The 13771-nt window shown below is 34.4% G+C and overlaps 1 protein-coding gene across 2 annotated transcripts; it reads left to right on the top strand.

Moving 5' to 3' along the window:
* Positions 1-1923: 1923 nt before the first annotated feature.
* On the top strand, positions 1924-9655 carry LOC129886734 (dnaJ protein homolog). 2 transcript variants are annotated; one of them, XM_055961557.1, is made up of 8 exons: positions 1924-2065; positions 3690-3857; positions 4234-4399; positions 4522-4666; positions 7932-8065; positions 8231-8373; positions 8620-8818; positions 9076-9655. In XM_055961557.1, the coding sequence occupies exons 2-8, from the start codon at positions 3708-3710 to the stop codon at positions 9402-9404; spliced, it is 1266 nt and encodes a 421-aa protein (XP_055817532.1). In that variant the 5' UTR covers positions 1924-2065; positions 3690-3707; the 3' UTR covers positions 9405-9655. The 2 variants fall into 2 exon arrangements, with proteins under 2 accessions (XP_055817532.1, XP_055817533.1); XM_055961558.1 differs by lacking the exons at positions 1924-2065; positions 3690-3857 and adding an exon at positions 3887-4086.
* The last annotated feature ends 4116 nt before the right edge of the window (positions 9656-13771 follow it).

The raw sequence follows: 13771 nt of genomic DNA, 5'->3' as shown, positions 1-13771 counted from the left end.
AAGACTTCTCTATCTTACAATGACGAGACTTGACCTTGCATTCTCAGTTTAGAATTTGAGTCAATATATGCATTGCCCTAAGGAGTCACACATGGATGCAGCACTAGAGGTAGTAAGATACATTAAGAAAGCTCCAGGCCTTGGACTCTTCATGCCAACAGTGACTTCAAATCAACTCCTTGCCTACTGTGACTCAGACTGGGGAGTATGTCTAGAGACTAGGAGATCTGTCACTGGATATTTAATCAAATTTGGTGGAGCTCTTATCTTTTGGAAGTCTAAGAAATAAGAGACAGTTTCCAGAAGTTCAGCAGAGCTGAATTTAGGAGCATGGCAAACTGTGCAGCTGAAGTAACTTGGCTGATTAGCTTATTCAGAGAACTTGGTATTCAAGTTGATCTTCCAGTTAGAATGGTGTGTGACAGCAAGTCGGCAATACAAATTGCAGCAAATCCAATCTTTCATGAAAGGACCAAACACATAGACATAGATTGTCATTTTGTAAGGGAAAAGATATGTCAAGAAATTCTGAAAACTGAATTCACCCACACTGAAGATCAGCTTGCTGATCTACTCACAAAGAGCCTTGGCAAAGCACAACATCAACTACTCCTAAGTGGCTTAGGAGTCATGGATTTGTTTAAACCATAAGCTTGAGGGGGAATGTTGACTAAGGAGTTAGTTAAGCAAGCTACCATGGTTAGTTAGTGGTTAGTTAAACTAACTAAGTTTGTTAGAAAGTTGTTAGAAGATAGTTAGAAGTAGTTAGTGGAGCACTTATACATAGTACTCCATAAGTACACATAATATACATGTATCAAGGAATAAGGAAAAAGAAATGAAGCACTGATTTTTTCTTCTCTCTTCTTTCTTCCTTCTCTCTCTTCATTTCCTCTTTTCTCTTCTCGTCTCTTCTCTTCAATGCTTGCTCACTTTCAACCTCCATCAATGGAGTTTTAACAGAAATTACACAAATTTCATAGTGTTAAGAATTAATTACATCCTATTCCCACTCTGTGCCAAATTACAAATATCCCTCAAATTTGGTGGAATTCAGACACATATCAAAACGTACCGATACATCATATTTTGATTTCAGATACATTCCTTTACATCCCAATACATCACCTCTCATTTCCAAATACATCAATCAACATCTCAATACATCATGTACGTCTCGATATATCATGTAAAGTGATATATCCGATCGATACATCTGTAAAGTGATGTATTCGAGAATAGGAGAGAGTGAAGATTTTTGTAATTTTTTCAAATGATAGGAAATTTTAGAGAATAAAGTAAAATAAGTTGTGTATTTAGGTATTTTTTTCAAAAGAGAGATTACACAAATTTCATAGTATTAAGAGCTAATTACATTATATTCCTAGTCTTTTCCAAATTGTAATTTTTTTTTAAATTTGGTGAAATCAGGATACATCCCAAAACGTCTCGATACATCGCATATTGATTTCAGATACATCCCTCAATGTTCAGATACATCACATCTCAGTTCCGAATATATCGCATAAAGTGATGTATCCGAGAATAAAAAAAAATAGAATTTTTTGTAATTTTTTCAAATGATAAAAAAAAAAAAAGGCAGCCCAGTGCACTTAAGCTCCCGCTATGCGCAAGCTCCGGGGAAGGGCCCGACCACAAATGATTAAATTTTTTAAAAAATATAATAAAATAAATTATATATTTAGATAATTTTTCCAAAAAATTATGCATTGTATTAATATCGTCAACCAAAAGAATGCGCTGCAATGCATTAGACTGTTCACTTTTTAATATAAGATTTCTTAATAGAAATACTATCTCTAAAAAGGTTTTATGGCACAAAATTTTAAATTAATGAAATTTCACAAAAAAAACATAAAAAACAGAAAAGAAAAAAGGGACTTACTGTCAGCTGATTACGTGACCCATTGGGAATCCATTCTTCATTTGCATGACTTTCTCTTGACAAGCAGTTTTCTTTCTTTCTGTCAGAGAGGTGGACACCCAAGCAACTCCCCACGCTCTCTCTCTTTCTCTCTCTCTCTCTCTAGAATCCATTGTCAAGGTACTTTTTTGTATAGCTTCTTTACTTTAATTTTGGGTTTCTTGTTGCTTTTTGGTAATCTGTGTTAGTGGTGGATGTAAAGTCTGAATCTTTAATCTGTTTCTTGATTGATGAGTATAGTTTCTTGCTTTTCTGATGGAGGAAAACTTGAATTTGTGTTTGTGTTTAATATTGCTGCTGTTAGTGTTGAACTGGGGTTTGCTTGTTTTTGGTTCTTTTTTCACTTATTCAGCTGCAAAGTTCCTTGCTTTCTTTATTGCTTAGTGTGGTCTGAACTCTGAAGGTTGATCAGGTTGCTACAACCTCCGGTAACTCTCTCCACCAAATCACCTAATGTACTGTCTCTGTCCTCATGGGTTTTCTCTGTTCTTGTTGATTTAGGGAAACAGAGTAAAATTGAAGCTTAACGATTTTATTTGCCATTTACTAAGTAATATGCTCAAGTAATGCAGCTGGATTAGTACTGTGTATAACTCAATAATTTATAGATTCCCTTCAGATCACAATTGTTGGTAGAACTTTAACTTAACTAACTTGGCGGGCTGACAATCAGGATGGATCTTAGAATATGTCTCTTGCAGTCCTCCTGCATAAGGGTTGCAAAATGGATGTAGGTTCCGGTCCGAGCGAGTGCTGGCTTGTGTGCATTTTCCACCTTCTCTAGGCTGAAATTGATTTGCATGGCTCTTGGCACATATTTTAATGTCATTACTAAATTTCTTATAGGGGCTATAGATGAAGTATTGAGTTTTTTGTTTGGTTAAATAGTTCCAAGATTATTTAATTTCTAATGAATTCATCACAAAAGGAAAAAGAGATGATTTGAGTTCTGGTGATTTTAAGTTTGCATTAATTTCTTTGCCAATTTGCTTTGTTCTATTTATGTAGTCAGTGAGTTTATTACTGACCTTGTTTTGTCTTGATAATTGAGGTCTTTATTCAGTGTGCACCCTGTTGGTGTCTAATTGACAGGAAAAACTGACCTTTTCTTTGTCTTATAAGTTGAAGTCTTTTATTCAGTTTTGCGTCCTGTTGGTGTCTCATCACAGAGAAATAAGAATTGTTTCTCGAAATACAGCTACGAGCTTCAGTTGTTTATATTTCTGTGCTGAAGATAGTATAAATATAGAGGTCATGATTCTATAATGTTAAAAGTTGTTGAAAGTTTTCAAATATCTTCGGAGGAGAGCCCTAAACCATTAAAAAAGGTTTTGTAGCTCGAAGCTCAGTCACCTTACGCCTACATACTTCATGAAAATTCTCTCAGACTAGGCCTTTTGGATCTCTCTCTATCCACCTCAGTATCTGTCTATATATATCAATCTAATGTCTTAAGCTTATCCATGAAAGTAAATTTACTCTTTTTGTAGCTGTTGTGCTTAAAATCCTCGCAAGTTCTTTGCTTTCATTTTCAGTAAGATATATCAACAGGAGATAAAGTTTCTCCATCTTATTCTTTAACTTGGTGCAATTGGTATTTCTCCACGAAACTATACTTTTAATCAGTTCTCATTAATTGCCTATTTACCATACATGTTTCATGTAGAACTTTCCTCTCTTTTCTTGTTTTGGTATGTAACTTACTAAATGCTGTCTGAATTTATTTGTTCTGTGTCTGAAGCAGGTATAAAGTTGAGCCATTATGTTTGGACGAGCTCCAAGGAGGAGTGACAACTCCAAGTACTATGAGGTTCTTGGTGTCTCAAAAAGTGCCAGTCAGGATGAACTTAAAAAGGCATATAGGAAAGCTGCTATAAGAAATCATCCTGACAAGGGTGGTGACTCCGAGAAAGTAAGTTGCATATCCAACTTGTGCAAGTAGAATCCTCTGCATATTGCTGTTCCAGATATGTCATGTCACCACTGGAACCTGTTGATTCCGATGCTCTGCATGTTTGGATAATAGTGGTGGCCGAGCCAGCTTGTGCACTGCATGCTTTTTCAGGCAGTTTCCCCTCAAGCTGCTAATAAAATCGAGCTAATACGTGAACAACTGAGCATGAAAGTTCATTGAGACATAGGTCTTCTTTACTTTACACCCTTTTAATTATGATACAGCATGCATGTATGGATGTGCCAATAAGTGATGAAAGAAAGCAAAGTGGAAGGGAGAAGTTCTAGGCTTTTGCTTCTTGTATTGTACTTATCGTTGTTTCCTATCTTCTCAGTTCAAGGAGTTGGCTCAGGCATATGAAGTTCTAAGTGATCCAGAGAAGAGAGACATTTATGATCAGTACGGTGAAGATGCCCTTAAAGAAGGAATGGGGAGTGGCAGTGGCGGTGTTCACAATCACTTTGACATATTTGAATCATTCTTTAATGGGTCTTTTGGTGGTAAGAAATCCCTCTCTCTCTCTCAGATAGTAGATAGAAATAGCCCACTGGATGGCGGTTGACTCCATTTTATTGATTTAATTCTGTTGGACGGCATATTTATTTGGCCTTGGTTGTTTCAGGTGGAGGCAGCCGCTTCAGAGCTAGCAGACAGAAGAGAGGTGAAGATGTAGTGCATATGCTTAGGGTTTCTCTAGAAGATTTGTATAATGGCACCACAAAGAAGCTCTCTCTTTCCCGGAATATATTGTGTCCCAAGTGTAAAGGGTATGTTCTCTCTCTGATTATTCTGAACTTATCTTTTGCCGATGTTCATTTATTGCTTATATGACCAAGGATTCAAAGTAGTATCAAGTTGAATGATGAAAGTTGTCTTTTGAGTTTGAATTGTTCTCGTTAAGGCTGAACATCTATACTAAAATTTCTTTCACTTGGCCTGTGTGTGAATATTTGAAGGAACTGGGTGACCAAGATTCCAGAAAGTGTGTATGCATGTAGTTATATAGAAATTTTTATAAACTAGACTTTCTGGAGAAGTGAAAGCTTTTATGGTTCGTTCTGTCGAATGAATTTTGAATGAAATGATGAATGTTCCTTTCCTTCTTCTTATCTGATTGTTGTTGAAGCTATATTAAGTCAAAAGATGACACAGAACTATCTAGGTTATTTTTGTGCCTACTGAACCAGGATTTTATTGATACGTTCTTCCAAGTGAATTCTGTACTTCTTGCCCATTTCAAAAATAAAAATCTGCTGCCGATTGTTTTTGTGTTACTGAGAAATACAAATGCTACATTTAGTTAGGCTGCAAATATGACTTGTATATGAGTCCAACCACTATACTAGCAAACGTGTCTAAAAATATATGATACCTTAATATTTTTCCGTTCAAGCACTTGTTTTACTCCATAATGTGACACTGTTTCTAACTTTCTGCCTTTTGTTTCGTGGTGCTAAATGGTAATTTTTAAAAGAATACTGTAAAGATATAGCACCTGGGTCTAAGTTAAACCCAAGAGCTAGTTCCTCTTCTGACATATTGTCATCTTCAACAAGTTCCCAGATTTCCTTCGAGAGATTTAACTTTTCCGTCTCTCCACTTAGTGGGATTCCACTGGGTATGTTGTTGTTGTCTCTCCATCAGTATAGTTAACTGTGAACTTCTTCTTGGAAGAATCATAATTGCTAACCATCCCTTCATAAAATATTTCATCTAATGGCCACCAAACTTTGACCTTTGTACCAACCAGGTTCTTATCACATTGCACAGTCTCTGTTACCCTGTCCTTGCCTAAAGAAGGCTTTTTCTTTGCATTTGTCATGTGAGTTGCATCTTCATCACTTACATGTTTAGTAGAGTTATCGGGAGACTATGGTGTAGGCACTCTCTTCTGCACAACTTGCCTACTCCTCCTGCCCTTGCTTGAAGAACGTTTTCTCTTTGCAGTAGTCCTGGGAATTTCCTCTTCATCATCTTCATCATGTTTAACAGAGTAATCAGGAGACTCTTGTGAAGGTAACGTCTCCGGACTAGCTTTTCCATGTCCACACTTTTTTGCCATCTTCCTTATTTCTCACAGATGAACCAACCTGACTCTTATTTTTGGTATCATCCTTCTTACCCGATTGCTTCTGCTTTTTAGCCTCTGTATCACTGGCCGATCCACCTTTCTCCTTACGACACGGCTCTAAAGGAGTTTTCTTCAAAGGGCGCCTCACCTGTTTTACTTCCAAGTCACTTCCAGCTTCAAGTTCCTTCTTAGACCCACTGTCTTCTTGATTTAAGCTGTCCTCCTTTGGCCGACCACCCTTCTTCGGTGCACTCTCTTCAGGTTCTGACCTGGGGATGAAGGAGTAATGTTCACAACTTCCTCCTCAGATTCTTTGGGTGCAAAATGTAAAGATATGACACCTAGGCCTAACTCAATCCCAAAAGCTAGCTCATGAGGGGAGGATTGCCCAAATCCATATAAGGAGAGCATCAGTCCATTCCCCAACCAATGTGGGACTTTTTACCCACTCTCACACCCCCCTTCACGCCCAGGCCCAACTGGAGCGTGGACCGGGAGCCCAAACGGGGATGGACTTGACTCTGATACCATGTAAAAATATAGCACTTGGCCTAGCTCATGAGGGGAGGATTGTCCAAATCCATATAAGGAGACCACCAGTCCATTCCCCAACCAATGTGGGACCTTTTACATACTCTAACAAATACCTTCTAGTTTTTTGTTCTACTTGTAGACTATTTCCTTTCCTTTGCTTTCTATTTTAGTTCTTTCCAAGAATTAGACCTCCTTCCTAGAATGGCCACATTGACATTTAAAATGTTGGAGTAGTTACAATAATTACTTTATATGATTTGAACTTTGATGTGACATCTTTATGCCCATTTACATCTTTCAATCATTATGGTAATAGATCTAGGAACGTAAAGTTAATTACTCATTAAAATCATCTTCTCTTTAACTCCGTGGAAGTGAACAAATTTCTTAAGAGATTGGATTGAGGAAGTAGTTCTCATGATAAAATAGTCTCCTATTTCCCTTTGTTTAGCCAAATTGTAATCCGGTAAGTGATAATAGACTTCATCACTAGATTTTGATCTCTATTGTCAAAACATATTTTTCCTTTAGCACCTTGAATTAATTTGGATGCTTTTGTAATCTTCAATGGGTCAAATAGCTCAAGTTTGACACACAATTGCATGATCTAGTGGTTAATGATGTGGGATACTAGAGTTAAAATATCAGTAGAGACAAAAAAATTCTAGGTCATTTCTTCCCTTCTACCTAAGCCTTGACGGATAGATTTGTCCGTTGCCTGTACTGGTGGCAGGTGTAGACACCCTTTTGAAATGCACACTTCAACTTAAACCTGTTTTGAAAAGGGGTGCAACAGCAGGTATCCTGTGGATTAGTCGAGGTGCATACAATTTTATCTGGTCATTACTGTTATCCCGAAAAATTAAAAGATTGAATCTATTCTTTGTAAGGTTGACACTTTTGAAAGAAAGTTTTGTGTCTCCATTCTACTAGTGTCAATGGGTGCTCCTTTATTTGCTTTCATTTTTAATTTCTATTTGATTCATAGTCTCCATATCAGTTCCGATATTTGTCGTATACCTATCATCTATTAGGATGCTCTTGTGAATACATCTTTCTTATTTAATGTAGTGCTCCTTATTTCTTAGGCTGTGTGGGGCAGGTGGTGATGTGGGTGTGCATTGTTCTCGCTTAACAGATAAATGTAACACAACCCTTTCAAAATAAGGAAAAATGTGTTTTATTATTGACATATTGTGAAAATAGCAAAATCTTTGTTTGGTATTGGAATGATTAAACAGGCATAAGAAAATGGTTGGAAATAAATTAAATGCATTTAGTTGTTCTCTAAAAATTCTGTGTAAGTTGAACTGAGGAACCCGAGAGTATTTATTGGAGCTCATCTTAAGGTACTAATTTGTTGGATTCATGTGCATTTTGACTTAATTTTCTCAACACATTTGTGACTTGATCCACTGTGTTATCAGGAAAGGTTCAAAGAGTGGAGCATCTAGGACATGTCATGGATGTCAAGGCACTGGAATGCGTGTTACAACAAGACAGATTGCTCCAGGAATGATCCAACAGATGCAACATGTTTGTCCGGAATGCCGAGGCTCAGGTAGTTAATGAAAATATTACAGTTATTCTGATATTCAGTGTTCTGTGACCAAACTGCAAACATGAGAAAAGTTGGTGGCGTTCCTTCTTTCCTGATCCACAGAGAAAAGGAAAAAATGTAAAACAAGGAGTTGGTAAATCCTTGAAATTTACCGTGTTGATGCAGGAGAGAATATCACTGATATGGACAGGTGCCCAAAGTGCAAAGGAAACAAAATTACACAAGAAAAGAAGGTGCTGGAAGTGAATGTTGAGAAAGGAATGCAACATAACCAGAAGATAACTTTCGAAGGGGAAGCAGATCAAGCTGTAAGTGTAGTTGATTGGTTTTCTCTTGCAATTCCTTTTTACATATTAAATACATGTTAAATGTGCCTTAACATATGTGAGTCTTGCACCCTGGAATCAGTACGGTATTTTGAATCAACTATACAACACATCCTAAAATAATATATCGAGCTATTTGCTTCCCCGTTCCATTTAATGCATTGCCTATTTTCACTTTGGCTGATGACTTGTCTGATCTCACACTTAAGTTTTACTGTTCTTCTGCAGCCTGATACCATCACCGGAGACATTGTTTTTATCCTACAACAGAAGGAGCATCCAAATTTCAAGCGGAAGTTTGATGATCTTTATGTGGAACATACACTTACTTTGACTGAAGCTCTTTGTGGCTTTCAATTTGTCCTAACTCATCTTGATGGGAGGCAGCTTTTAATCAAATCGAACCCTGGAGAAGTTATAAAGCCTGGTAAGCACCTACTTCCCTTGTGTGCCATCTTGTCAGTTAGAGGAGATGGGCTTCAAAGCCTTAATTCAAGCTTGAAATATCGTTGAGAAGTAGCCATATTGGTATGAGTAATTGGTGATGAAGAAAAGGCCTTTAAGCTTGAGGGGGCGGTGTGTGAGGTAGTAAAGATAAAATGGTATGTGAACTAGGCCGAGTGGAGGAGGGAGGATGTATGGTTTTGGAGCAGGTATATATTCTTATCTGGTTGTCTTTTGCAGATCATTACAAGGCAATAAATGATGAAGGCATGCCCAATTTTGGCAAGCCTTTCATTAAGGGTCGGCTTTGTATCCATTTTGATGTGGTATTTCCAGAATCAGGGGTTATTTCCCCTGACACATGCCGTGGCATAGAGACTATTCTGTCACCAAGACCAGGGAAGAGCTCATCATCAGATATGGAGTTAGATGTGTGTGAGGAAACTATTATGCATGATGTCAACATCGAGGAAGAAATGAGGCGCAAGGAGCAACGACGACAGCAAGAGGCTTATGACTCGGACGATGATGAGCCAAATGTGCATCGTGTGGCCTGTAACCAACAGTAAGTCTGTATAATACTTGTATGTTTGGTCATATCTCCGTAAGTTTTTGCAGCAAAGACCACTGGCCTGTTTTTGCTTTTGGGATATGATGATATAAAGGAGTTAGGGTTCCTTTAGTTCCGTTTTATTGTATGTTATAGGTATTTCGATAATCATACATATTATTGTTCAGTTGGACTTCTGAGCTTTATTTGTAGTCTCACCATCTTTTTATAGCAAAGATATACATGATATTGAAGTTATACTTTGTTCAATTGGTTTGTCGAATCTATGTTATTCACAATTGTTAATAGGGCAAACTACACAAGTGAGTTTTTGAAATTACACAAATTTTGGTTCCCAAATGCATGTATTTGGTGCCTTGAGATACAAGTGTCTTGGATACATTAGGTCAAAATTAGGTGTAACTTATTTTAGATACACTACATTCAAGTGGATTTGTATGTAATTGGGATACCGCTCGTCTCTCTCGCCTTTCTTTTTATGTATTTGTATTTTAGAATGTAGCTCATCTCTCTCCCTATGTATCTGTAATTTAGAGTGTAGTTGGTAGGAAAAATACATGTATCTAGGAGTATTTGATTTGAAATTTAGTATGAAATTTATTAATTAGTGAGGTAATATGTAATATTTCAAACTATAGGAATAATAAATATAAAAGGAATATTTGTGTAATTAGATAGTTTTTCCTTGTTAATATCATGTAAGTTAACTTGGTGTATTTTGCTTAATATTCAGTCAAGTACTACTTGACTATTACTTAAAAATGGACTGAGAAAGCAGTAAATGGTGCCTAAAAAGACACTTACCTGTTCGAATACTGTTTATACATTAAGTGGAACTGAGAAAGCATTAAATTGCCCAAAGCCCTAGTTTACTTATCCTACTGTCATTAGTACCTTTTAGATCTTAAATATGTAATAACAAGAAGAAAAATGATGTTAATTAAAAACAACAAAAAAAGAGAGGGTTCAGGTTTTAAAATTTATGGGTTTTTATAATAATCTCACGTTAGTACTATGTGCGATATGAGGTTTACATGTAAATATTTTTTTTTATGATGATCTCAAGTTAATACTACATACAAAAATGACCGAATTTACAAGTAAATACTTTCATATGATGATCTCGATTAATACTACGTATGATAATGATCAAATTTACAAGTACATACTTTCTTATGATGATCTTGAATCAAACTACGTATCACAATGATCGAATTTACAAGTAAATACTTATATAGTCAAACTTTTTTGTAATAATGTCCTTTGGTCGAATATATTTTAGTAGTTGTAAATAAAATGTTGTTATAGAGAACTTATAGTGCGTTTAATTAAACTTTTCTATAACAATCATCCTCTATAACAATATATACTATAACAACAAGCAACTTCATGTGATGGTATATTATCAATCAAAAAATACCTAGTTCTGTTATAGAATGATTTGGTTGTATAACGTATTATGAAAAATCCGTTCTAAGAGGACTAGGTTGTTATAGTGAAATGTAATATCTATAATTACTTTTTTAGAGAATGAATAGACTACATATATCTAATAAATTTCTTACTTCTCTCGCTCACTACTATTAGTCCACTATGTTAAAAATATGTTTTCACTTTTAATTGTCATTTTAGCATATCAAAACAAAAACATGATATATATTTCCATGTTTTATCCTCGATATTAATTATTTATTTTTTAATTTACTTTTTAAGATGTATGACTAAACATCAATGAATATTATGATAAAATATTCATGACAATCATTATTTCTTAAAAGACATGCAAAATTTAAACTGAACAAATAATGAAAATAATATCAATGTAAAATTTGAACAAAATTTACTAAGTTCAGGTAAAATTGTAATCAATTATTCATCAAGACCCTCCTACAAGCTGGGGAGGGCATGCCACAAGATACTAGGCAGATGATCCTAAGCCAAGGCCTTTGTTCCTACACATAGTAGAGAGAAATTAAATAAATGATATCCATTCATTTAAATGTCAATTTCAATTTTGAAGTACACCAATTATTGGCGCATTTAACACATTTGCTGTTTCAAATTTATGACCAAAAAAAAAGATCTTTTTGCTGCTACTATTTAGCAGGGAAAATGGACTACTTTATATTATTAGTGAACATGTATAATTATATCTCTCATTAAATTTTCTGAAAATAATTGATGTAATCTTTCCAAATCAAATTGAAAGGTGCGAGTTATTGTTGATAATTACGTACATATTTCAACCAATCGAGCTCCAGCTTCTTTTAAGGATACTGCACTTGTGGCCAATCCGCGAGTAGATCCAACGGAGGGCGTACATAAATCGTGTTGATTTAATTTTTTAAAATTTATAAATTAAATTAAATGAATAATTTTTTTTTTAATTTTGATCTTTTTTTGGGACCGGGGATGTCCATATATTTTCATGAAAATAATACTAAATGTGAGATGAGTCATGATATTATATTAAAATATAGTGTTACTAACAATAAAGATAATGAATATCAAAATGAACATAGTCAAATACTATGTCATGCTAAAATAATCGCAGCTTATAGATATTAATTACATGACACTAAATGCTAAAAAAATGAAAAGGATTATATTTGTTCCTCTATTATAAACAATAAGTTATATTTGTCCTCCGTTATACTTTTTCAACAATATAATTATACATACCTCTACGATTATATTTTAGAGTTATATTCACCCTCACATATTGTTAAAACTTACAAGATGCACATTGGAGCTAGTTTCGAATTTACCAACTCTCTTGTGTAAATTAGATTATTGGACCATCATGTCTTTTAATTAATCAAACAATGTCATTACAACAACGACCCAGTGAAATTTCACAACGTGGGCAATCAAACAATGTCATTCAATATTATATATAATTTTTTAAGAAATTCTATTAATAATGACCGATTTAAAATTTAAACGCTATAATATATTATATGTATGTAGATCGATTCAATCTGGCGATTTAAATTATTTCTACACACGTCAGTGAACAAAATTTAAACGTGCAAACGTTTGTGGTGATGAGATATGTCAAGTGCATGTATCAAACATAAAGTGGATTTTCGAAGCACAGATAGTGTGGTAACCAAATATTATGGCATTCAACTTTTACAATAAGAAGATCTAGCTGTGAAATTGCCTTTCTCACACATTTTAAAAGGAAAACAAAATGATTTCTTCCCCAAGCACATTTAAAAAGGAAATTAAAGTAGATTTTTTAAACCACATTGTGGATAAAATTCGACTGACATCTGATCAATTAGTTAAGATAAAAAGTTTTAACTCGTGTACAGAAATTGAAGCTAAAAAAAATAAAAAAAAGAACGATAAACAATTGAAGTGAAAATTTTGTCATAATTAAATTTTAGTTGAGAGTTTTCAAACCTTAAAAGCCGTTTATACTAATCGATTGGTTGAAAACAAGTTATTTTGAAATTAATTATTCTGAGATAAGTTATTTTATCATGTATATGTGATAACTTATCTCATCACTCTGACAAAAATGGTCGAATAAATAATTCAAGGACTATCTAATATTTCCAACCAAACGTGAGATAAAATAATCCTACATTTTATCCTGGATAATATTTTTTTTCTTATGATACATGGGAATGGATTATCTCATCCCACCTTCTATATAAGATAGTAACTAATCTCACCATATTAATATAAATAGTGGAATAAAATAATTTCGAGAATAGTAAATACTTTAAACTAAATATGGAATAAAATTAATTTTAAAATTATTTTAAAACTATTATCTTTATCCACGTGTCAAACGATTTTTTTGATATTTACTTACATGCATGGTCGATCTGTTTAGATGAAATGCACACCTAATGTTGTTGCACAGTTAGTACAATCAATTTTATTATCACTTTTTCGTGTTATTAATTTTTCGCCTTTAATGAACTTGAGTACATGTACAAGTTAATTTAGCATGAACTGGCATGCATCATGTCTCAAAAAAAATGACTTATTCAAATTTAAATCACATAAGGTGATAATAAACTTTTTTAAAAAAAATAATTTCTCTATTTTTTAAATTTGAATTTGAGATCGCATATTATAAGGGAAGAAAGTTCTTTTTATCAATCTAAAATCTATCACCTTTTCATTTGCCCCCCATAATCAACAAAAAGAAAGAGGTTTATACTGTCTCTCTCTCTCACACCCACCCACCGTTTGTCTCTTAATTAATTTACATGTCACTGTTTCATTTGTGTTCTCACTTAAATCACTTTTACTTGTTTAGTTTTAAAATTAAAAAAATAATTATCACTTAGAGCATGTTTGGTTGAAGAGCAAGTTATTCTTTATATTTAAAGAGTAATATAG

This window comes from Solanum dulcamara, chromosome 4 (genome assembly GCF_947179165.1).
Source record: "Solanum dulcamara chromosome 4, daSolDulc1.2, whole genome shotgun sequence".
Taxonomy (NCBI): Eukaryota; Viridiplantae; Streptophyta; class Magnoliopsida; order Solanales; family Solanaceae; genus Solanum; species Solanum dulcamara.
The sequence above is the reverse complement of the archived record's forward strand: the minus strand, read 5'-3'. Positions and strand labels throughout refer to the sequence as shown.

What these genes read in the sequence shown, in the direction of transcription:
- LOC129886734 (XM_055961557.1), top strand. Translation starts at nt 3,708, where the DNA reads ATGTTTGGACGAGCTCCAAGGAGGAGTGACAACTCCAAGTACTATGAG. An exon ending in TCCGGAATGCCGAGGCTCAG is followed by an intron (nt 8,066 to 8,230) that starts GTAGTTAATGAA and finishes GTGTTGATGCAG; the next exon opens with GAGAGAATATCACTGATATG. An exon ending in AAGGGGAAGCAGATCAAGCT is followed by an intron (nt 8,374 to 8,619) that starts GTAAGTGTAGTT and finishes GTTCTTCTGCAG; the next exon opens with CCTGATACCATCACCGGAGA.